This window comes from Stegastes partitus, unplaced genomic scaffold (genome assembly GCF_000690725.1).
Source record: "Stegastes partitus isolate 25-593 unplaced genomic scaffold, Stegastes_partitus-1.0.2 Scaffold2101, whole genome shotgun sequence".
Classification (NCBI taxonomy): domain Eukaryota; kingdom Metazoa; phylum Chordata; class Actinopteri; family Pomacentridae; genus Stegastes; species Stegastes partitus.
Genome location: NW_007579832.1, coordinates 64872 through 85470, shown reverse-complemented (window position 1 = coordinate 85470; position 20599 = coordinate 64872). Strand labels below are relative to the sequence as shown.

Here is a 20599-nt window from a genome sequence, read left to right as displayed (position 1 = left end):
TGTTAACAAATAAACACCGAGATGCCAACAGCCTCCCTCCGCCCCAGTCTGCTCCCCCCTAAAAGTGTAATTAAACACACATGCTAGTGGCCGTAAAACATTTAAATTGATTTCAGACAAAAACCTAAACCCTCGAGCCCCTGAGCAAACAGTAAGTGGAGGCCGTAAGTCAAGCCTGGGCCTCGCCGCCAGCCGAGCTGCTGACTCTGGTGCTGCCGGTCCAGCTGCAGCGCCGTGATTTGTGAGGCTTCCGCGCTTTGTACAGTCTTTTTTTTTTTTTTTTTGCTGCATTGTAGGAACCTGCTCCCAGCTCGGATCGTGCCAAAGTTTGTATTATCTGCGATTGGAAGCAGACGCGGGGGTTGATTTGGGTTCATTTTGTTGTAAAGAGGAAGCTTCTGGCAGCGCGGGTCAGGGTCTCTAAACCGTCCCTGTCTGTCTTCCAGAATCTTCTCCTTTCTGGATGTGGTGACACTCTGTCGCTGTGCCCAGGTCTCACGGGTGAGTCTGTGTTCACAAGGTGTGCGTGAGTGCGTGGCTGTTTGTCTGTGTTTTACTGTGTGTTTTATGTGTTTATGTTTGGGAGTGAACTCCAACTAAATGCCTGCTCCTTCCTCCTGCTCCCCGCTCTCAGTCCTGGAATGTCCTGGCCTTGGACGGCAGCAACTGGCAGCGAATCGACCTCTTTGACTTTCAGAGGGACATCGAGGTGAGCAAACTCTTCACTGTAGAGGTCCCATGTTGTGACTCTTCTAAGCAAATTAAAGGAAGTCTCACGTATTTCCTCTCAAACTACTGCAGAGACGGTCGTGACTGTAGAGCTCAGTGCCTGTAGCTTTAAATGCAGCTGTCCCCGCCCCCTTCAGGAAGAAGACTCTCTCTGCATCTGTAAATAACAGTTGATTGTAGGACTTTTTTTGCTTTTAATTTGAGCGATCGATGGACATGCGCACATCGCCAGTTTCTCAGTGTGTCAGAAAAGTGTCACAAAAGATACGAGTTTTCCCCTTCAGACGATCAACCAGCACGTCTACAAAGAGATCCTGCAGCCGAGAGTTGTGGCAGGACGAGTCGTGGCTGCTTCACCATGACAACACGTCTGCTCGCAGCACCCTGAGCATCCCACAGTTCCTGGCTGAGAAGAACATCGCCGTGCTGGAGCAACCTCCCTACTCACCCCACCTGGCTCCATGGGATTGTTTCCTCTTCCCCAAGCTCAAGGGGGTCATCAAGGGGACCCGTTATGAAGACGACATCAAGATGGCTGTGACGACGGAGCTGCAGAGGATCCCAGAAGAATCCTGCTGGTGTGGCCGAGAAGGCTGGGGAAGTGTGTTAGACTCCAAGGGGGATTTGAAATCTATCTTTTGTGACACCAGTCCTGGAACTTTTCTGACACACCTCGACTGAAAACGAGGTCGACGGTTGAATGAATCGACTTTGCCATCAAAAATCCAAATCATCCACTCGGCGCTCATTTCCTCAGATGTGCTTGAGGACGCTTGTGTTCACTCTTGNGAGGTGAGCAAACTCTTCACTGTAGAGGTCCCATGTTGTGACTCTTCTAAGCAAATTAAAGGAAGTCTCACGTATTTCCTCTCAAACTACTGCAAAGACGTGACTGTAGAGCTCAGTGCCTGTAGCTTTAAATGCAGCTGTCCCCGCCCCCTTCAGGAAGAAGACTCTCTCTGCATCTGTAGATAACAGTTGATTGTAGAACTTTCTTTTGCTTTTGACTTGAGCGATCGATGGACATGCGCACATCGCCAGTTTCTCAGTGTGTCAGAAAAGTGTCAAAAAAGATACGAGTTTTCCCTTCAGACGATCAACCAGCACGTCTACAAAGAGATCCTGCAGGCGAGAGTTGTGGCAGGACGAGTCATGGCTGCTTCACCATGACAACGCGCCTGCTCGCAACACCCTGAGCATCAGACAGTTCCTGGCTGAGAAGAACATCGCCGTGCTGGAGCAACCTCCCTACTCACCCCAGAGCTCAAGGGGGTCATCAAGGGGACCCGCTATGAAGACATCAAGATGGCTGTGACGACGGAGCTGCAGAGGATCCCGGAAGAATCCTGCTTGGGAAGTGTGTTAGACTCCAGGGGGATTTGAAATCTATCTTTTGTGACACCAGTCCTGGAACTTTTCTGACACACCTCGACTGAAAACGAGGTCGACGGTTGAATGAATCGACTTTGCCATCAAAAATCCAAATCATCCACTCGGCGCTCATTTCCTCAGATGTGCTTGAGGACGCTTGTGTTCACTCTTGCAGGCGACGGCAGAACATCTGATGAGCTTTTAGAGACACTTTAAAGTTAGCAGGAGCAGCTATAGATGGTAAACATGACTGTTTATTCTAAATGGTTCACCTGGAAGCATTGAGGAGACAGGAAAATGCAAAGTTTGACTGATGTGACCATCTTCAATGTGGGGGAAATGACACAAGCATTAATCCACACCCCCCACATTTACACCAACCACAAGACACACTGAAACATACAACCTTAAAACGAGGCGTAGAAACGAGTAGAACCGGCTGAGTCGCCTGTTTTGTTGCAGGGCCGGGTGGTGGAGAACATTTCCAAGCGATGCGGGGGGTTCCTGAGGAAGCTGAGCCTGCGGGGGTGCCAGGGTGTGGGTGACAGCGCCCTGAGGTGGGTTTGGCGAAGACTCACAGAAATTCTTGTTCTAGACCCTGAAGGCAGAAAGAGACAGTTTGACTGCTGTGACACATTTTTTTTTTCTTGTGTGTAGGACTTTTTCACAGAACTGCAGAAACATCGAGCTGCTCAGTCTGAACGGCTGCACCAAGATCACTGACAGGTCTGTGGTTGGATTATCAGTCGGCGGCGCTGCTGATTTGTCTTGTTCTTCTTTACATCTTTCATCGTCTTCTTCTCCTTCTGCAGCACGTGTAACAGCCTCAGTAAGTTCTGTCCAAAGCTGAAGCACCTGGACCTCGCCTCGTGTACCTCCATCACCAACCTGTCACTCAAAGCTCTCAGGTTTGCTGCTGCTTTTTTTAAAAATCTTTCCTATTAATCCTCTAAATCTCAAGCAGGTTCTGGGTTTTTGCCGCTTTACTATTTTACTTGCTGCGGGTTCATTTTTCTCCTGCATCTCTATGGAAACAGCAACTAGAAGGAGAGAGGACTCAGATGTTTCTTGTATGGCAACGTTTTAATGCAATAAATCATTAAAAAAAAGAAAAATGAAAGTTGAATTTCTCGGATTATTAATTTTGTAAAAATGTAAAAACCTGGAATCGACATGTGCAGTATTTTCCCAATTGCCCACAGCTGTTAATAATACTAGAAAAAAATAAATGCAGGGGCTACACATGCTGTAGATATTTTGCTATTTTCATTTTGACTTTGTTTTAGACTTAACACATAGCCTGCAGTTCAGCCGAGAAGTTCCAGAGTTTTTCCTGCATGGCTGTTGCTCACAGCTGAGTCAGTCATGGCTTTGCTGTTGAACTCATAGATTATATATAATAAACGCTGGATGTCTCGTCCGCGCTGCCGGCCAATGGAATCGCACGACCACACTGGCAGCCATCTTGGCACAGCACACTCGCTCACCCATAGCATTGTGTCGTAGTGGTGCATGTACTTTTTAAATAACCATAACTTGCTCAATTTTCTACCGATTTTCAAACGGTTTGGTTTGTTATAAACGTCAGAGGTGTAGTTATAACACTGCACTTACAGATAATTATGTTACACAATTAGTATTTTAATTATTTTTTATGCTATTTGTATTTTTATAATCTGAATTGTAGCCACGTTAATAATGTTTGTAAGAAACCAAACCGTTTGTAAATCCGTCAAGAGTTAGGCGAGACAAGAGAATTTACGTTTGTGCAGATCACTCACCTTCCTTCAGGGACCACAGGTTCCGCCAGAGAGCTGCCCCGAATCAAGATGGCCGCCGGTGATCCTGTTCGAAACGCCGCCTTAAGACATCTAGCCTTTATTATATCTATGGCTGAGCTGAGGAGCGCAGAATTTTTTCTTTTTTGCAAAATGTAGTTAGAGCAAACAATTAAAAAGATTTTGATGAATTACCACGACTTTAAACTTGGTTACTTTCAACATGTCACCAATGAGGCGTTCAAGAATGTCAGAAAGTTGAAATTTGATGTTTGTTTCTGTGCCACTTTGGTGACAACTTTTCAGCCTCAAAGGCAGAGAATCAGAGATCGTTTTATGCATTTACTGTGTGGCTTGCACTAAACTCTATATCAAGGATATTTCCCTAAAACAGCCTGTTTTCATTGTGTGTTCAGTATGTTGTCTTTGTCTTGTTGTCCCGAGTTCCCACTTCTCACCCTCTTTGTTTTCCCGTCCTCTCAGTGAGGGTTGTCCTTTGCTGGAGCAGCTGAACATCTCCTGGTGTGATCAGGTCACCAAGGACGGCATCCAGGCCCTGGTTCGCTCCTGCCCCGGACTCAAAGGCCTTTTCCTCAAGGGCTGCACACAGGTACTGTTTTAGAAGGAGACGGAGTTATTAAAGTTTCGTGGAAAAAAAAAAGTTCATCTGCTACTTCTTAACTGCACCGTTTTTATTGCTCAACGCTGAACCGATCAGGTGGCCCAGTTTATTTTTAAACCTTTCGTCACTTCTACTAGTTCCTCTTATTTTACTTTCCAAATAGAACACAGCTGCTGCAACTGCATAAAAAAAAAAAACATAAAATGCACCAATTCCCATGCAGCGGGTTTGAGTAAAGGGGCGCCGCACACTGTTTACAGCAAATGTAAAGCCTTCACATCACGCCATCCTGTCATATTGACAGTCAACATGGCTGTGTTAAAAGACAACCACGCGTCTCCGTGCAGGCGTCACACTCCATTTATCTAAAGGAAAAAACAAATCACAACACGTCCGCTCAGTGTGCCGGAGGTGTTAACTCAGCTGTGGTTTGTGGTGCTCTGAACTGTGGAATTTAATTTAATGTCAGAAGTGTCAGATTTTTCCTCATTTGTAATGTCTTCCTGCAGCTAGAAGACGAGGCTCTGAAGCACATCGGGGCTCACTGTCCAGAGCTGGTCACACTCAACTTACAAACATGCTCGGTGAGTAGAGATAACGAGTCGGATTAATCAGGGAAACCAGTGTTGTGGTTTCACTGAGTTGAAACTGAAGCTTCCCTAAAAAAAAAAATAAAAAGTACCCAAATCCTTATTTTTTCCAGTGTGATGCACAACCAATACAGTCGTCCGTCCTCAAATGTATTCATACCCTCCCGTTAGAGAAGGAAGAAAACAGCTGAAATAAGTTGAAACTGACAAAAGTAGTAAGAAATAAAAATTTAATGAAAATCATGACATTGCTTTTGAATCACGGTTTAACAGAAATATATATTTAAATTTAAAAAAAAACAAAAAAACAAGCATGGTGGGACCTGTAAACTAATATTTTGTTGAACAACCCATTTTGGCCCACTGCTCATCAGCAAAAGTGCTCTAATTTGTCCGGGACAATTTTTTTATTTTTATTTTTTTAAATTATTCTTTTCAGCCACAATTCAAAGGCAATGTCTTATTTCATTAAATTATAATTTAGCAAATTTTTATTCATTATTACTTTTTTCAGTTTCTATTTATTTGAGTGACTATTGTGAATTTTTCCTTTTCTTTAATGGAATGTATGAATACATGTGAGGATGACTGTATGTAGAGTCATTTCCAACACATTGTTTGCTCCCGATGCACAAAGGAAACACTTGCTTTCACACTCGACGTGCCTTTAAGTGAATGCATCCTTTCTGTCCCTGCGAGCAGCAGATCACAGACGAAGGCCTCATCACCATTTGTCGGGGTTGTCACCGCCTGCAGTCTCTGTGTGTGTCGGGTTGTGCCAACATCACAGACGCCATCTTGCACGCTCTGGGACAGAACTGCCCTCGCCTCAGGTGAGTTGACGCGCCCGGCGGCTCTCCGGGTTTAGCTACAGATCTTGCAAAAAAAGCCGCTTAATTTGATTATTGTGGAAAGCATTAACTTGGTTTTAGTTGTGTTTTCTAATTGACTTACAGTCTTTATCCTGGTAGACTGATGAGCTCAAAAATAGTATATTTAACCTTCTTAACCCCGAAAGAGGCTGTAAGATTTGAAAAAGCATTTAAATTTTTTTCAAATCGCCTATTGTTTAGAGCAAGCAACTGTAAAAACAGACAGAATTGTGGGATTTTTTTAAACTTTCTTTGAGCAAATTGTGTTTTATGTGCAGTTCAGTTGGGAAAATGAACCAGATCTCAGCCTAAAATTGTGATATTTCATCAAAACAATGTTATCCTACATGTCTCTTTTATAATTTTGCCAAAATAAATAGCTTACTCGAACCAGATTCTGTACAAACAAACAAAAATCTAGGAGGAGGTTTATTTTGAGCTTTAACATTGCAGTAATAGAACGGTAATCATGGAGAAAAACAAAGAGGACGTGGGCCTCTCTACTGTAAAGATAGCTTTACTACTGTAGATCTGGTTACTTTAAAGTCCCATCCAGGCTCGGCGTGCAGGAAGTCCGAGACTGACGGACTGTAAGTGATGCTTCCATTGTGTAACTCTTGTGTTTGTCCTTTCAGAATATTAGAAGTGGCTCGCTGCTCTCAGCTTACAGACGTGGGCTTCACTACATTAGCAAGAGTGAGTTACTCATCTGCACACGCTGCAACCACAATCTCTTATTCTAGTGTTCAAACCGTCCTGGCAAAATGTCTGGACAGTGAAATAATTCAAGCATTCTCAAAAATAAACTCGATAGAGGGTTGTGTAAATTCTGCCTGTGTCATTTCTCTCTGCAGAATTGTCATGAACTTGAGAAGATGGATTTAGAAGAATGTGTGCAGGTAAGTCTGTGTGATAAGCACAGTTGTGTCAAGTCTGCAGTTTTTACTGTTAGATATGTGACTCTTTTTACTTTTGCATCAGATCACGGACGGCACACTCATCCAGCTGTCGATCCACTGCCCTCGATTGCAAGTCTTGGTGAGTGTGTACCTGTCACTTGAAGCACTTTCTGGGCGTCTTTTGCACATTTTTTCCTCACAGTGGACTCATTGTTCACTGCAATATAAAGTCCTGCACCTCTATGGAAACAGAACAACCATGAAGACGGAGAGATAAGTGCCTTCTGTGCACTATAAGGAAGTTATAATTGCAAAGATCATGAATAAAAGGAAAAACTACAGTTTTAATTTTGATTGTTTATTGTACAAAAGAGACGAAAAAGAAATTTAATCAACACGTGCAACATTTTTCCAAGTACTCACAGGTGTTAGCAATACTGGAAAAAAAAAAAATCTTGGCTCTACATGTTACAGATATTTTGCTACTTACGCTTTTATTTGTTTTCATGCTTGTCTCCCATCTGCTCTGTGTAAACACAGCCTGCAGTTCAGCCAAAAAGCCTCCGAATTTGCACACTTGAGTCACTAATGGCTTCTCAGTTACGTCAAGGAACATTTTAGATTGTGTACAGAATGTGGTACAAAAGGTTTGACAGAATTTTAAACAGGACAGGTGAGATGAATATTTCTTTGATGAAATAACACGTTTCAAGCCAGAGTTTGGTTCAGTTTCCAGACAGAACAGCACATTACACAGGACTGCTTCAGTAACTGGCAGTAGGTAAAAACCTGATGATTCTCTCTGTTTTTACAGTTTCTGGCTCTGATACATGGTGTCATTTTGGCAAACATTATATATGACATAGTATTTGGCAAAAACATGTGACTACTTTAGTATGATTGTTTACCCCTGTGTGCTATGTGTAAACACAGGCTGCAGTTCAGCCCAATAGTCCCTGAATTTTTTCTCAAGTGACTGTCGGTTGCAGCTGAGTCACTATTGGCTCCACAGCTGCACTGAGGAACACAGAATTATTTGTTTTTTTACTGAATCTCGTTAATGGTGTGTTTTTGAATTAAACATGTAGAACAAAGAGACTCTGATGGACTAATATGACTTTAAGCTTCGATTTGGAACATTTTGTTCAACAGCACATGACAGCTGAGTAGCTGAAGGGCTGTGGGAAAGTTGAAAAATCCAACAAAAATATAAGGTTTAGTTTAAATTTAACCTGCTTAACCTCAGCAGTGCAATAATACAGTCGTGACTCGATTAATCCGACCCTTAACAATCCGAAAACGTTGCTATCCGACAGGTTTTAGGAAAAACAAACGGAACCCATTAAAAACAGCCTTAACATACCGACAGCCTTGGATTCTGACTCCAACGTGACATTTTATGTCACCAATCAGGATAACGGCGTATTATCTGACTGAACAATCTGACAGATTGGCTCCGTTCACACTGCAGGACTTAATGCTCAATTCGTATTTTTTGTGAAATCCATTTTTCTTGTGAGTTCGTTCACATTTCCAGTTAAACACGGCTTGTATGTGATCTGCTGTGTGAACTTCATACGACCCAAAAGTGTCTCGCTTGCGAAGAAGAGGACACAACGACGTCACACACAGCGAGCGTGCTCAGTGTTTACAGAAGTAAACAGGGATGGTGGCAGCGGCAGGGGAGTGGCGCCACTGGAAACAGAAGTGTGACCACTAGCTAAGCACCAGCCAAGTACTGACTGTGTGTTCTGGCCACTTCCACCCTGTCAGAACGCTCCCCCGGGGTGGAAGTGTCCCCCGACCGCACCGAATATTCTGATATTCATTATTAACAGAGACCAGAAAGTGCTATTGGGACCAGCCCTACTAGTTATAATAACAACTATGAACAATAAATATCAACAACAAATGAGCCTTCAAGCATCAAGCCCTCCTTGTATCTCGACCTCCGTCTTGACAATCTGACAGCCTTGCTATCCGACATAAAAAAAGGTTTTACATTTAGTGTCGGATTATCGAGTCATGACTGTATAGGATTTTAGAGAGATTTCAGAGATGAGCAGTTTAAGGACCATCGGTTAGGTGAAAATCTGATGCTTCTTTCTGGGGTTTTTTTTAACAGTCTTTGGATCTAATAAATGGTGCTTTGTTAAAGAAATGTAGCACCTTTCCAACCTGCTTGGCGTTTTTGTTATTCAGAGGGTGAAACAGGTTTCACTCCTGTTGCATTAGAAACACCGACTCTCGGTTCGCTTTAGCAGACAGCCGAGTAACTCCTGCGTTGGTTTCACCGTCTTCCTCCAGAGTCTGTCCCATTGCGAGCTGATCACCGACGACGGCATCAGACACCTGGGCAGCGGACCCTGCGCTCACGACCGGCTGGAGGTGATCGAGCTGGACAACTGCCCCCTGATCACGGACGCCTCGCTGGAGCACCTGAAGAGCTGCCACAGTCTGGATCGCATCGAGCTCTACGACTGCCAGCAGATCACCCGAGCCGGCATCAAGAGACTAAGGGTGAGTTAGCTGGTAGCAGTGAGTCATTTTTATGCACTCAACATATGCTGCGTTTCATTTGGCTTCACGCTAACTGATTCTATGTCTCTCAGTCATTCAGGCTGCTGTCAGATTGTTCAGTGTTATTTGTTTATGTAAAGTAGAACCAGCTTCTCGCTAAACATAGATGGACATGAACTCTCTACCTTTGCGAAACCACGTCTGCTCTGGGACCACAGACAGACACAAATATCTTACAGTCACAGAGCTGCAATGTGAGAGAAGCCACTCGTTCCACATCTTGGAGGTCTGAAATATCCTTTAACGGAAATAAAATTAAAAAAAACAAAAAAACAACTCCCTGTAGAGTAGATGAACTTACAGGAACAGTTTGTTTTACCAAGACTGTCATGAGAAATAAATCTGTGTTCTAATTCAGGGGCTGCATCCTGCTAAAGCCGTAATTATACTCTCTTTCGGATGCACACAGTTTTCTTGAAGGACTTTGTTCCAAACAGTTTAGCATCTACAGTTGTGAACAAGAGTTTGCATACACTTGAAAAGGCTGTGTTTATTATGGCGGTCCTGAGTTTCCAATGACTCTGATAACTCTCAATTTTCTATGAAGGAATCATTGAAACACTTGTCTTTGTCACAAAATTTGGTTCTTTCATAGATTTATTACAGGTCTTCTGGAGCTATGACAAAATCTGTTGGGTCAAAAATAAACATAAAGCAAAGCTAATATTTTGACTATTTTCACCTCAACTTGGCACTTTTGGTTTCCGTCCGCAAGCTTCTGATTGTATCTTTGACCCTCCTCTTGACAGAATCGGTGTAGTTTAACTACATTTTTTGGCTTTCTAACATGGATTTGTTCATCACAGTCCACCGTTCTTGATGGGGTTTAAGTCAGGACTTTGGGGAGACCAGTCTAAAACCGTAATTCTAGCCTAATTTGACCATTTCTTTACCACTTTTGGATTCATTGTCGTATTACAATACTTGAGTCTTGGAAGGAGTTTGGTATTTTAATCCAGTCCACAGTTCTTGATGGGGTTTCAGTCAGGACTTTGGGGAGATCAGTCTAAAACCTTAATTCCAGCCTGATTTAACCATTTCTTTACCACTTTTGGGTTCATTGTCGTATTAAAATACCAAACTCCTTCCAAGACTCAAGTATTGTAATACGACAATGAATCCAAAAGTGGTAAAGAAATGGTTAAATCAGGCTAGAATTAAGGTTTTAGACTGATCTCCCCAAAGTCCTGACCTAAACCTTAACTCTAGCCTAACTCTAACCATTTCTTTACCACTTTTGGGTTCACTGTTCGATTAAAATACCAAACTCCTTCCAACACTCAACCATCTGACTGATGCTTTAAGTTTTCCTGAAGAATGTGGAGGTAATCCTCCTCCTTTATTATTCCATTTACTTAGTGTGAAGCACCACTGGCAGCAAAACAGGCCTAGTGCATAATAATGCCACCCCCATGCTTGATGGTAGGTTTGGTGTTCTTGGGGTTAAGGCTCACGACTGCCATGATACATGTGGTCTTCTAAAGTGTATGTTAACTTTTGTTGACAGCTGTATGTGTTCTACTGCCCTTGTAGTGTCGTTGTTGTACAGACACAAATTGTAGGCTTCATGAACGCATCTACAGAAAGTATAACACCGACCTGAAGCCCTGTTTACACGGGACTAGTATCAGCTTGAGACCTCCAGTAATTTGCAGTTATTGTGTAGGGCGTCTGTCATGTTAATTACTTGCAAATTTGCCACATCCGGAATTTGTAAAGTTGAATTTCCACAACAAAACAGCAGTTCTGTGAGGGAGGATTCATATGTAGTGACAGACCTGAGAGTCGTGTCAATGTTCTCATTTGAATATCTGTAAGTCAGTGTCGGTAACAAAAATCTAACCTTCGGATGATTCCAGGTGATTAGAATCAAACCAAAGGTAACATTTCAACAACATTGCAACAGTGCTGCAACACACACATACCACAGATGTAGGAGCACAGACTTCGTGCGCTGCAGCTCCTGACCACCCTGAGCATAATGCACGAAGGGGAATCAGATGACATGGATACAAACACTTTGTCCAAATCAAACTCTTGAAGTGTGAGTCAGCGCTCCCACCCACAACAAGTGATTAATCCAAACTAAGCTGTGAAAAACAAACTGTCTCCTCGATAGCAGCGAGCGAACACTCCATCCACACCAAGTTGGACTCGTCATACTTGGATCTCACGCCCGGCTTTAATTTTAATTCAAATCAATCACAGGCCGACTGCGTTGGTAAACAGGAGTTTGTTGCCAGTAATTTGCATTTAGTGAAACTTGATTTGTACAAAAACTTTTAGTGATTTAAGTGCAAACTGTAGCTACTGGTGTGTGTTAAACCTCTTCTCCTGTCATGATTTTATTCACTGTGGGCTCAGTTTTCACTGCAATGTAAAAAAAAGTCCTGCACCTCTATGGAAACAGAACAACCATGAAGAAAGAGAGAGAATTTAGAAGTGTTTTCTGTAAAGTATGACACAAATAGAATGTTAGAAAAGGAAAAAAATAAGTCATTTTTTAATGTAGATTATTTATAATACAAAAAAACCCAACAAGACTTATATGTATAAAAATTACATATAATATTTTCCAAGTAGCCACAGATGTTACAATACTAGAAAAAATAACTGGTGACTCTGCATACTGTAGATATTTAACTATTTGTCTTTTAATTTTGTTTCCTTCTCTCTGCTCTATGGAAAGCCTGCAGTTCAGCCGAGAACTCACTAAATCTTTGTCATGTGACTGTTGGTCACAGCTGAGTCAAGTTGGTTCAACCGGGAGTGTTGAATTTTCTTTATTTTGTTTTTAGATTCACTCTGGCTCTGGTAAATGTTGTCAGTGGGATGTTAGAAATGTCATTGAGTGCAGACCTTTTTGAGTATTTTTTATTTTTTTGGTTAGGATGAGATAAAATAGAACTTTATTAATCCTGAAGGAAACTGTCGTGCCAGATATTGCGCAGCAAAAACCATGACACAACATAGAATAAATACAGTGACTAATAGAAAAGCAATCAGCTAGCAGGATGATACATGACTGGAAATAGAATAGGAAAGTTAAAATAAGACTAGAGTAGAAAAGTAACAAGTAATACTGAATTAGTAAAGTAATATTGTTTGTGGTAATGAAATATTACACTTTACATTGAAATATTTCTGAGAAAAACTGTTTATTAGTGGCTTTTTTTCTTTTCTTTTCTTTTTTTAAGAATAAAGTGATGTTGATGAACTAATGTTAAGCTTAAATTTGGTTTCCTGTTCTGTCTTTTCATAGTTTGTGGCTCTGAAAAATATTGATGTCTGTAGAAAGAGCGCCAGAGTGGCTGGAAGTGAGAGAAGTCAAAGATATCTGCTGTGCTGTATGACACAGTTAGAATGTCATAAATCATAAAAAAAACAAAGAAGGTTGCATGTATTCATTTATCTATCAAAAATGTACACGTAGAACATTTTCACAGGTATCCAGTCATAAACGTGACTCTACATACTAACAGTGTTTTACTACTTATATTTTTATTATAGTTATAAACTGCAGTGCCACTGAAGTGGTAAATGAATATTACACATGATACTGAAATATTGCTTTAAAATTTCTATTTAAATAGTTAATTTTTGGGGAATTTTGTAAATGAGATATGGTTGACAAGATATGAGATGATTTTGCTTAACGACACTTGACAGTTGAGTAGTTCATGGGCTGTGGGAAATTTTAAAACCAACAACTGTCCAACAATTCTTGAAGAATATAAGCTTTAAGTTTAACCCAATCCATAAGCAGTGTCTGTGTGTTTAATATTCAGATGTTTATGTGGTTAAATGTCCTGATGGAACAGCGTAGCACAGATGAGTAGTTCAAGGACCGTCGGAAAGTTGAAAATCTAACGATTCTCTCTGTTTTTACAGCTTCTGACTGAAAAAATGGTGTAATTTTGTATTGTTTTTTAAAGCCAACATGCCTTTTGAACCACCTCCAGCAGTTTCCCCACATATTCCAACGAGTCACTGACAAGTCCGTTGTGTTTCTTGCGTTTCAGACCCACCTGCCTAACATCAAAGTGCACGCGTACTTCGCTCCCGTCACTCCGCCGCCCTCCGTCGGGGGCAGCCGCCAGAGGTTTTGCCGCTGCTGCGTCCTGCTATGATGTAAAGACCCCCTTCCCCTCTTCCTCCCCCCGTCGTCCTTCGTCCACGCTCCTCCCACACGTCACCTCACCCCTGACCTCTGTCCTCCCCCCCGTCCATCATAGACTACATGCTGGTGTGTCCCACCCCCACCACCCCCACCTTATGGAGCTGCAGAGAGAGGGAGCGAGCCAAACATCGCTGCAGGGTTTTGGGTAACATTTCCCCCCCCAACACAAACGACATCCTCGAATCTCACACGAGCCACAAACACACTCACACATTAACTCCTGCAAGAACACATTCCTGATCTGCGTCAGTATTACAAAGAGGGTGGGGAAAAAAATAAATCAGACGCCGCTGCTGAGGGATTTACTGCAAAAGGATCTTTCAGAAAAAAAAACCTGACTTTTTTCTCCTCACGAAGCACTTTGAGACAGATTTGAAGCATCCCGTTGAACCACTTTATTCCCTCGGTGGTGAAATAACAGCTACCTCTAGACAGTGTTTGCTTGCAGGCTGTTTATTTCAAAATAAGAGAGAGGAAAAAAAAAAGAAAGGGGGCAGCGATATATTCAATTAACTGCCAACATCCCCAACACACACACACACACACAGAGGAAGCAGCAAAAGGACTCTTTGGTGTTTTTTTTTTTATTATTATTTTAATACTTGCAGCTATTTGCACTTACAGTCAAGCAATGATGAGACACTTTATCTCAAAATCGAAGCATTTTACTAACAAAACACACGGATTTAAGAAAAACAAATGCATCCACTGCGCTTCAAGCAGCCACCGAAGCCCCTCACCTCTCTCTCTCTGTCTCTGTGTTACAATCAGAATATACTGAAGAGAAAAAAAAAACAATATTTTTCTAAAAAAACAAACTTCAAAAAAACAACACGACACAAGTGGGGACTCGGAGAAGATGCCAAATGTTGCATGTAACACCTCTAGTTTTTTAAAAAATCTAATTGTAAATACGCGAGGAGGACCGCGGGGAGTCCAAGCCAGCTGGAGAAACGACGCGAAGGCGACGCGAGATCACGGCGAGTCGGTCGGCGGGGAGTTTCCGAGGACACGGAAAAGACACTACATGACTTCCGGGCGGGGACGACGGAAAGAAAGAGAGAGAAAAAAAAAAAGCCAACTGAAAACAATCAATTTCTTTTCAGTTCGATTTCATTGAGTTGTTTCTCGACGAGGAGCGGATGAGTCCCATGAGGCCTTGCAGGGCGACGGAGTGACACTTCCGGCCTGCTGACGGAATGATTTATTTTATTTTGTTTTGTGTGTGTGGGGGGGAGGCTACAACGGACTTCAAGCCCCTCGACTTTTTGGAAGTATTTCAGCCTTTTTCTTTTCTTTCTTCTGGATTATCTCGTCCTGCACCTGCTTTATTCTGTCTCATTTTATAAATGTGTCTCTTTTCTTTCTCCTCCACTCGATCTCTTTCTGTTTTTTTTTTTTTTTTTTTGCTGTGGTTTTTTTGGATTCTGCCTGCTTTGTGTTTTGAAGTTCAGTGTCTCAGTTTGAAGCCCCTCTTCCCTCAGTTTCGATCGGATGGAGTTTTTTTTTTTTTTTGTCATTAAGAGTTCATTGTTACTAAATGTCCAGCCTTTTTGTCCGGGGGACGTTTCGACACCAGTGCAATTGTAATAAATGTTAAATGTTTTCTTTTTTTTTTTTGTTGCTGTTGTAAATGTGAGTTGAGGAGTCCTCGATGACGTGTGTGTGTGTGTGTGTGTATGACGTAGGATCCACTTTATTGAATGTTTCCATCATGGAGAGGCTCTTCGGGCGTCTGGTGCCGCTTTAGTAGAAAGATTTCTTTCCTCTCCTTTTCATTTTTATGCCTTTCGCTCTCCAGACTATTGATCGGCCACATGCACGGCTGCAGGCATGCATCAGGCACAACGCTGCAGGATAATACGAGCCGAGATGAATCCAGTGTAATCCAGTCTGATCTGTTTTGTTTGAATGAGGAGGGGAGGAGGAAACGAGAGTCAAAATGGCGGAGAAATGTAATGTACTCTGTCCTCATGCTCCGGGGTTAAGACTAAAGTCATAGGATTCCAGACGACAGCGACACTTTGAATGGATTACAGTAATACTCAACCTGCTCCCCACAGAAAGAAATAACCTGTCACCAGTCTGTTCAAGGTACAGAAATACACTACAAGGCAGAGAAACACCGGATTTTATTTCCCAGCTCAGCATCCAACACCTGTGTCCGTTTGTTTTTCTGCATGTTCGGTCCCAAACACTGGAGTCGGGTTGAGGATTTTACAAAATAAAAGAGGGCAACAGGTGAATCTACAGTGTGTTCATGGTAGATTGACTCCTGAGAAATAAATAAAAACAAACAAAAAAAACCAGTTTTGACAATGACTGTAGTTCATATAATTACTGTAAATCTTTTCCTTTTTTTCTTTTCTTTTTTCTTCTTTTTTTTTTTTTTTTTTTTTACAATTAACCGATATAAATGAATATGTACGTATGAATAAATATATACCTATATTATTAAGACTTGTCTAGTTTTCTCTCTGGTGTTGAATATGTTCGTTCAGTCGTCTCTGATTTGCTTGAAAAATTTTTTTTGAAATCATTAATTACAGATGTTTAAAGTAGCATCTGTGAAATTTACCCATTGACCCACTTTAAGCAGGTTTCCTCAATGAAATTTGAGGCTGTTTGAGCGACAATATCTAAGTTCTAATAGGTGAAAAACTGTAAAAATGACACAAAAGACACAAAAACGACAAAGACACAAGAAGATGCAAAAAAGTAAAATACAAAAAGCCACAAAAAATGCAAAACATCACACATTAAGACACAAGAGGATGCCAAAATGACACAAAAGATGCAAAGACGAGGCAAAAAAAGATGAAAAATACACAAGAAGATGCAAAAATGACACAGAAGACCCCAAAAAATGCAAAAATGAGACAAGACACAAAAGCAAAAAGGAAAAATAAAATACAAAAAGCCACAAAAGATGCAAAACAACACACATAAAGGCACAAGAGGATGAAAAAATGACACCAAAAAAAATGACACAGACACTGACTGTTCTTTCTGTTTTTACTGTATAATAAAGGGTGTAATTTTAACACTAGAACCATTAAAGATAGAAGGCTGAACTTTTCACTGTTACTTCTCCAAAACTCAGCTCTACTTGGATTAAATTTTTACTATAACAGTGAAAAATTCAGGTTTTTATCTTTTAATGTTTTCTGAGATATTGTTGTTCAAACAGCCTTAAGCGGGAAAAAAATCTGCTGAAAGTGGGTCAACGGACAATTTAAAAATGTGTATTATCTCGGGAAAATAGTTGATTAGCTAAAAATCTTTAAATTTCTTCAGAAATAAAAATAGTTTATGCTCTAAAAGTTTAAGGCAGATCAGAGATGGTGGAGCAGAAACTGTTCTAAAAATATTTGATGGTTTGACATGGAATGACCCTAAAACGAGAAAACGACAGACATTAAAAAAAAATTGCAATAAGTCAGTATTAATGAATGCAAATAACATAAGAAGAGCAATGCAATCTTCATAAGCAATAAATAGATAAAGTTCCTCATAAGCAGGTGTATAAAAGTGGGTTTTGGGAAGTGATCTAAAAGAAGTCTGTGACTCTGATGTCAAACTCTAAGCCTCAACTTTGAAACAACCAGAATGACGTGATATCATGGAACTGCATATAAACAGCATGTCACTGTTGGTGTGTTTCATGTGTAACTTCTATGCTTTTTAAGCTTCGTCATTTTATGATGGAGGGTTGTTTATGGCGTGCAGTGACCCGCTTAATGCACAACACGTGATTTGTGATGTGTTAAAAACATTTCATGATTGGCTTTGGGCCAAACCCAAAAGGGTTTATGTACATTAAGATCCTAGTGATCTAATTATTTTAGAAATCTCAGTACAGTCGTAAATGAGTTCTTAGACAAACAGGGAGCCAATGGAGAGAAGTAAGAATTAAGGTGATGTGAATCATTTGAAGTTCATTGAACTTAGTAACGGGCTGCAAGGTGACTCGGTGGTTAGCACCGTAGCCTCGCATCAAGGTCGTCGGTTTGCGTCCTGGTGAGGACACCCGGGATCTTTCTGTGTGGAGTTTGCATGTTCTCCCCGTGCAGCGTGGGTTCTCTCCGGGTTCTCCAGCTTCCTCACACACAGTCCAAAAACATGTTGAGGTTAATTGGTGATTCTAAATTGTCCGTGGGTGTGAATGTGAGTGTGCTTGGTTGTCTGTCTCTAAGTGTAGCCCTGTGATAGACTGGTGACCTGTCCAGGGTGTCTCCTGCCTTCACCCTGAGTCAGCTGGGATAGACTCCAGCCCTTCATGACCCTAGTGAGGATTAAGCGGCGGATGGATGGATGGATGAACTTAGTAACCCAAGTTCTTACACCATCTTAAAAATGTGAGTTTGGTTGATTGAATTAGTTTATTTTATTGTCTTATGAGTTGCCAAAGTGTAGAACTGGCTGAGAAAACACCTTTAATAAACTTAAGGTATTGATTTGAATGAATTAGTGTAGAGGTCTTGATCACAACTGTTTTGATTAATATATAAAGAAGCAACCATAATTTAGCTGAGTTTATTAAAGACAACCAGTAATGCCTGTTTTCTCAATAAATGAAACAATCAGTCTCTCAGGCCTTCTTATCTTTGAATAATGCACTCTGGGAAATCTGCTTACAGTACCTGCTAGTTTTGTTTTGTATAAACTTAATGAGTGAATTCTCAGATGTTTCTTCATTCAACTTGTAATTTGAAGTCAAAGGTTTAAAGAACTTGTGTTTCAGAGTTCAAAAGTGGCCTTAAAATAAAATGTAGTTAACAAGAAATGAGCAGAACTCACATATTTATGTCAAGTAAACTAATAAAAGATGAGTCAAATGGACTAAATTCCTTAATGATGGTTTACTGTGCAGTAAGAAGAGCTGCTGCATTTCTCAAGAGAGTTAAGAGAGGGAATTTTTGGGGGTTTATGCCAAAAAGGATGAAGCAGTTGAAGAAATAAGTTCAAGGATGACTTTTGGAAGTTTAATTCTGGAGCAGGAAGCAGGACTGGATGATGTTTCTAGTCTGTGGTTCAAAGTTCAGCTCTGAATTTCTGGTCTTCACATGAGCAGACTGGAGACTGTTTGACGTTGCAGCAGTAGATGGCAGCAGTGAGCCAGCGGTAACCACTCCTCCATCTGTGCCTCCGCTCTGAGTCGGGCTCTCAGCTGGTTGTGTGATTCAGGATTAAATCAGCTTTTCAATGAGTCTAATTGATTTGCTTTAGTCAAGGAGCAGAATTGGAAAAACCAACAGTTCTCAGACTGGAATTTGTGTTTGTTTTTTAAGGGGGGGGATCAGACAAATATAACTTTGAAAGAATCGTTTGTTCTCACATAAAAATAAAGCAACCTGGTGTTGTAATTCTGCATCGGCCAGTTTCTGAGAACCTGAAGTAAATATGGCTGTTCTGAAGAGACAACACAGGTGTAATTAAGGAGATTAACAACGGCTCTGTTCTATTCTGGTGTCCTAGTTAATGTGAGCCAACACTCACAAGACCAGAACGTCACAGTTGAATCAGCTAAATGGAATTCAGCCATCGGTCTGTGTTTTTATAAACTTATACGTCTGTAAAAGAAATGATTTCGGCTTGTTTTGCTGTGTTTGTAAAGAAGGATGCTGCTACATATTAGAGAAACATTTCCACTCGGCTACATTCATCTGACAGCTTTTTGAAGATGAAAATTTGACACAAAGGAAAATATAATGAGCTTTTAAAATGCAACACATAGTACATTACAGTTTAGCTTCCTTTAAAAAGCAATGTGTAGTTGGGCTTACATTTCAGATGTCTGTGTGGGATTTTTCCCTCGAAACGTCTCACATAGTCTCATTTCAATAAATAATGACAAATGATACAAACATACTTTTACCCTCCAACTTTACAAGCCTTCCAGGTCCGGCTGCTGAGAAGCATCATGATGTTACCACCACCATGCTTCACATCATGATGCTGCCACCTCCCTGCTTCACGTCATGATGCTGCCACCACCATGCTTCACAGTGGGGATGGTGTGTTTGGTGTTAGCCAAACATAGCCTCTAGTCCAGGGGTGGGCAATCCTGGTCCTCGAGGGCCACAGTCCTGCATGTTTTAGATGTTTCTCTCTTCCAACACACCTGATTCAAATGATCAGGATCGTTATCAGGCTTCTGCAGAGCTTGATGATGAGTTGATTATTTGAATCAGGTGTGTTGGAAGAGAGAAACATCTAAAACATGCAGGACTGTGGCCCTCGAGGACCAGGATTGGACACCCCTGCTCTAGTCAGATAGCCAAATTGCTCAATTTTAGTTTCATCAGACCAAAGAACCTTCTTCCATCTGACTTCAGAGTCTCTCACATGCCTTCTGGTGAACTCTAGTCCAGTTTTTTTTTAATTATTATTCCAGCCCTTTTCAAATGTGTCTTTCTCTTCTTCACTCTCCCATAAAGCTTTGACTGGTGAAGAACAGGCAGCAGTTGTTGTATGAACAGTCTCTCCCATCTGAGCTGCTGAAGCTTGTAACTCCTTCAGAGGAATCATAGGGGTCTTGATGGACTCCCTTACGAGTCACTTTCTCGCTCAGTCACTCAGTTTTTGAGGCTGACCTGCTCAAAACGTGTCATATTCCTTCCATTTCTTTTTGATGGATCTAACTGGACTCCAAAGGATATTAGACTTAGAGATTTTCTTGCATCATCCCCTGCCTTAGACTTTTCAGTAACCTTTTCACAGAGTTGCTGGGAGTGTTTTTTGTCTTCATAATGCAGTTAGCTCCAGTTTTATTCTATTACCTACCACGAAACCAAAAAGCTCCAGTAAAACGAAAGAACACTTACTGCTCTGAAGAACCACATTAAGTATGTGAGGAATCATCCCCTAAATAAAGAAGTACTTTAATGGCTGATGGTGCCTTAACGAACCAGAGAGCTTTCTGAGAGTACCATCAAAATGGTAACTGGATCTCCTCACTGTTTGGGTCATGGGTTC

General features: G+C 41.3%; 1 protein-coding gene across 1 annotated transcript in view; it reads left to right on the top strand.

Annotated features, from left to right (window-relative positions):
- fbxl20 (F-box and leucine-rich repeat protein 20) overlaps positions 1–16081 on the top strand; it is a 24747-nt gene extending 8666 nt beyond the window's left edge. Inside the window, exons 3-15 of the mRNA XM_008303945.1 lie at positions 447–501; positions 635–709; positions 2563–2657; positions 2758–2826; positions 2913–3008; positions 4362–4488; positions 5010–5084; positions 5793–5923; positions 6598–6658; positions 6817–6861; positions 6944–7000; positions 9169–9381; positions 13464–16081. Of these exons, the coding sequence (XP_008302167.1) occupies positions 447–501; positions 635–709; positions 2563–2657; positions 2758–2826; positions 2913–3008; positions 4362–4488; positions 5010–5084; positions 5793–5923; positions 6598–6658; positions 6817–6861; positions 6944–7000; positions 9169–9381; positions 13464–13571 (1207 nt within the window). The 3' untranslated portion in view covers positions 13572–16081. The remainder of the gene's footprint in view (positions 1–446; positions 502–634; positions 710–2562; positions 2658–2757; positions 2827–2912; positions 3009–4361; positions 4489–5009; positions 5085–5792; positions 5924–6597; positions 6659–6816; positions 6862–6943; positions 7001–9168; positions 9382–13463) is intronic.
- The last annotated feature ends 4518 nt before the right edge of the window (positions 16082–20599 follow it).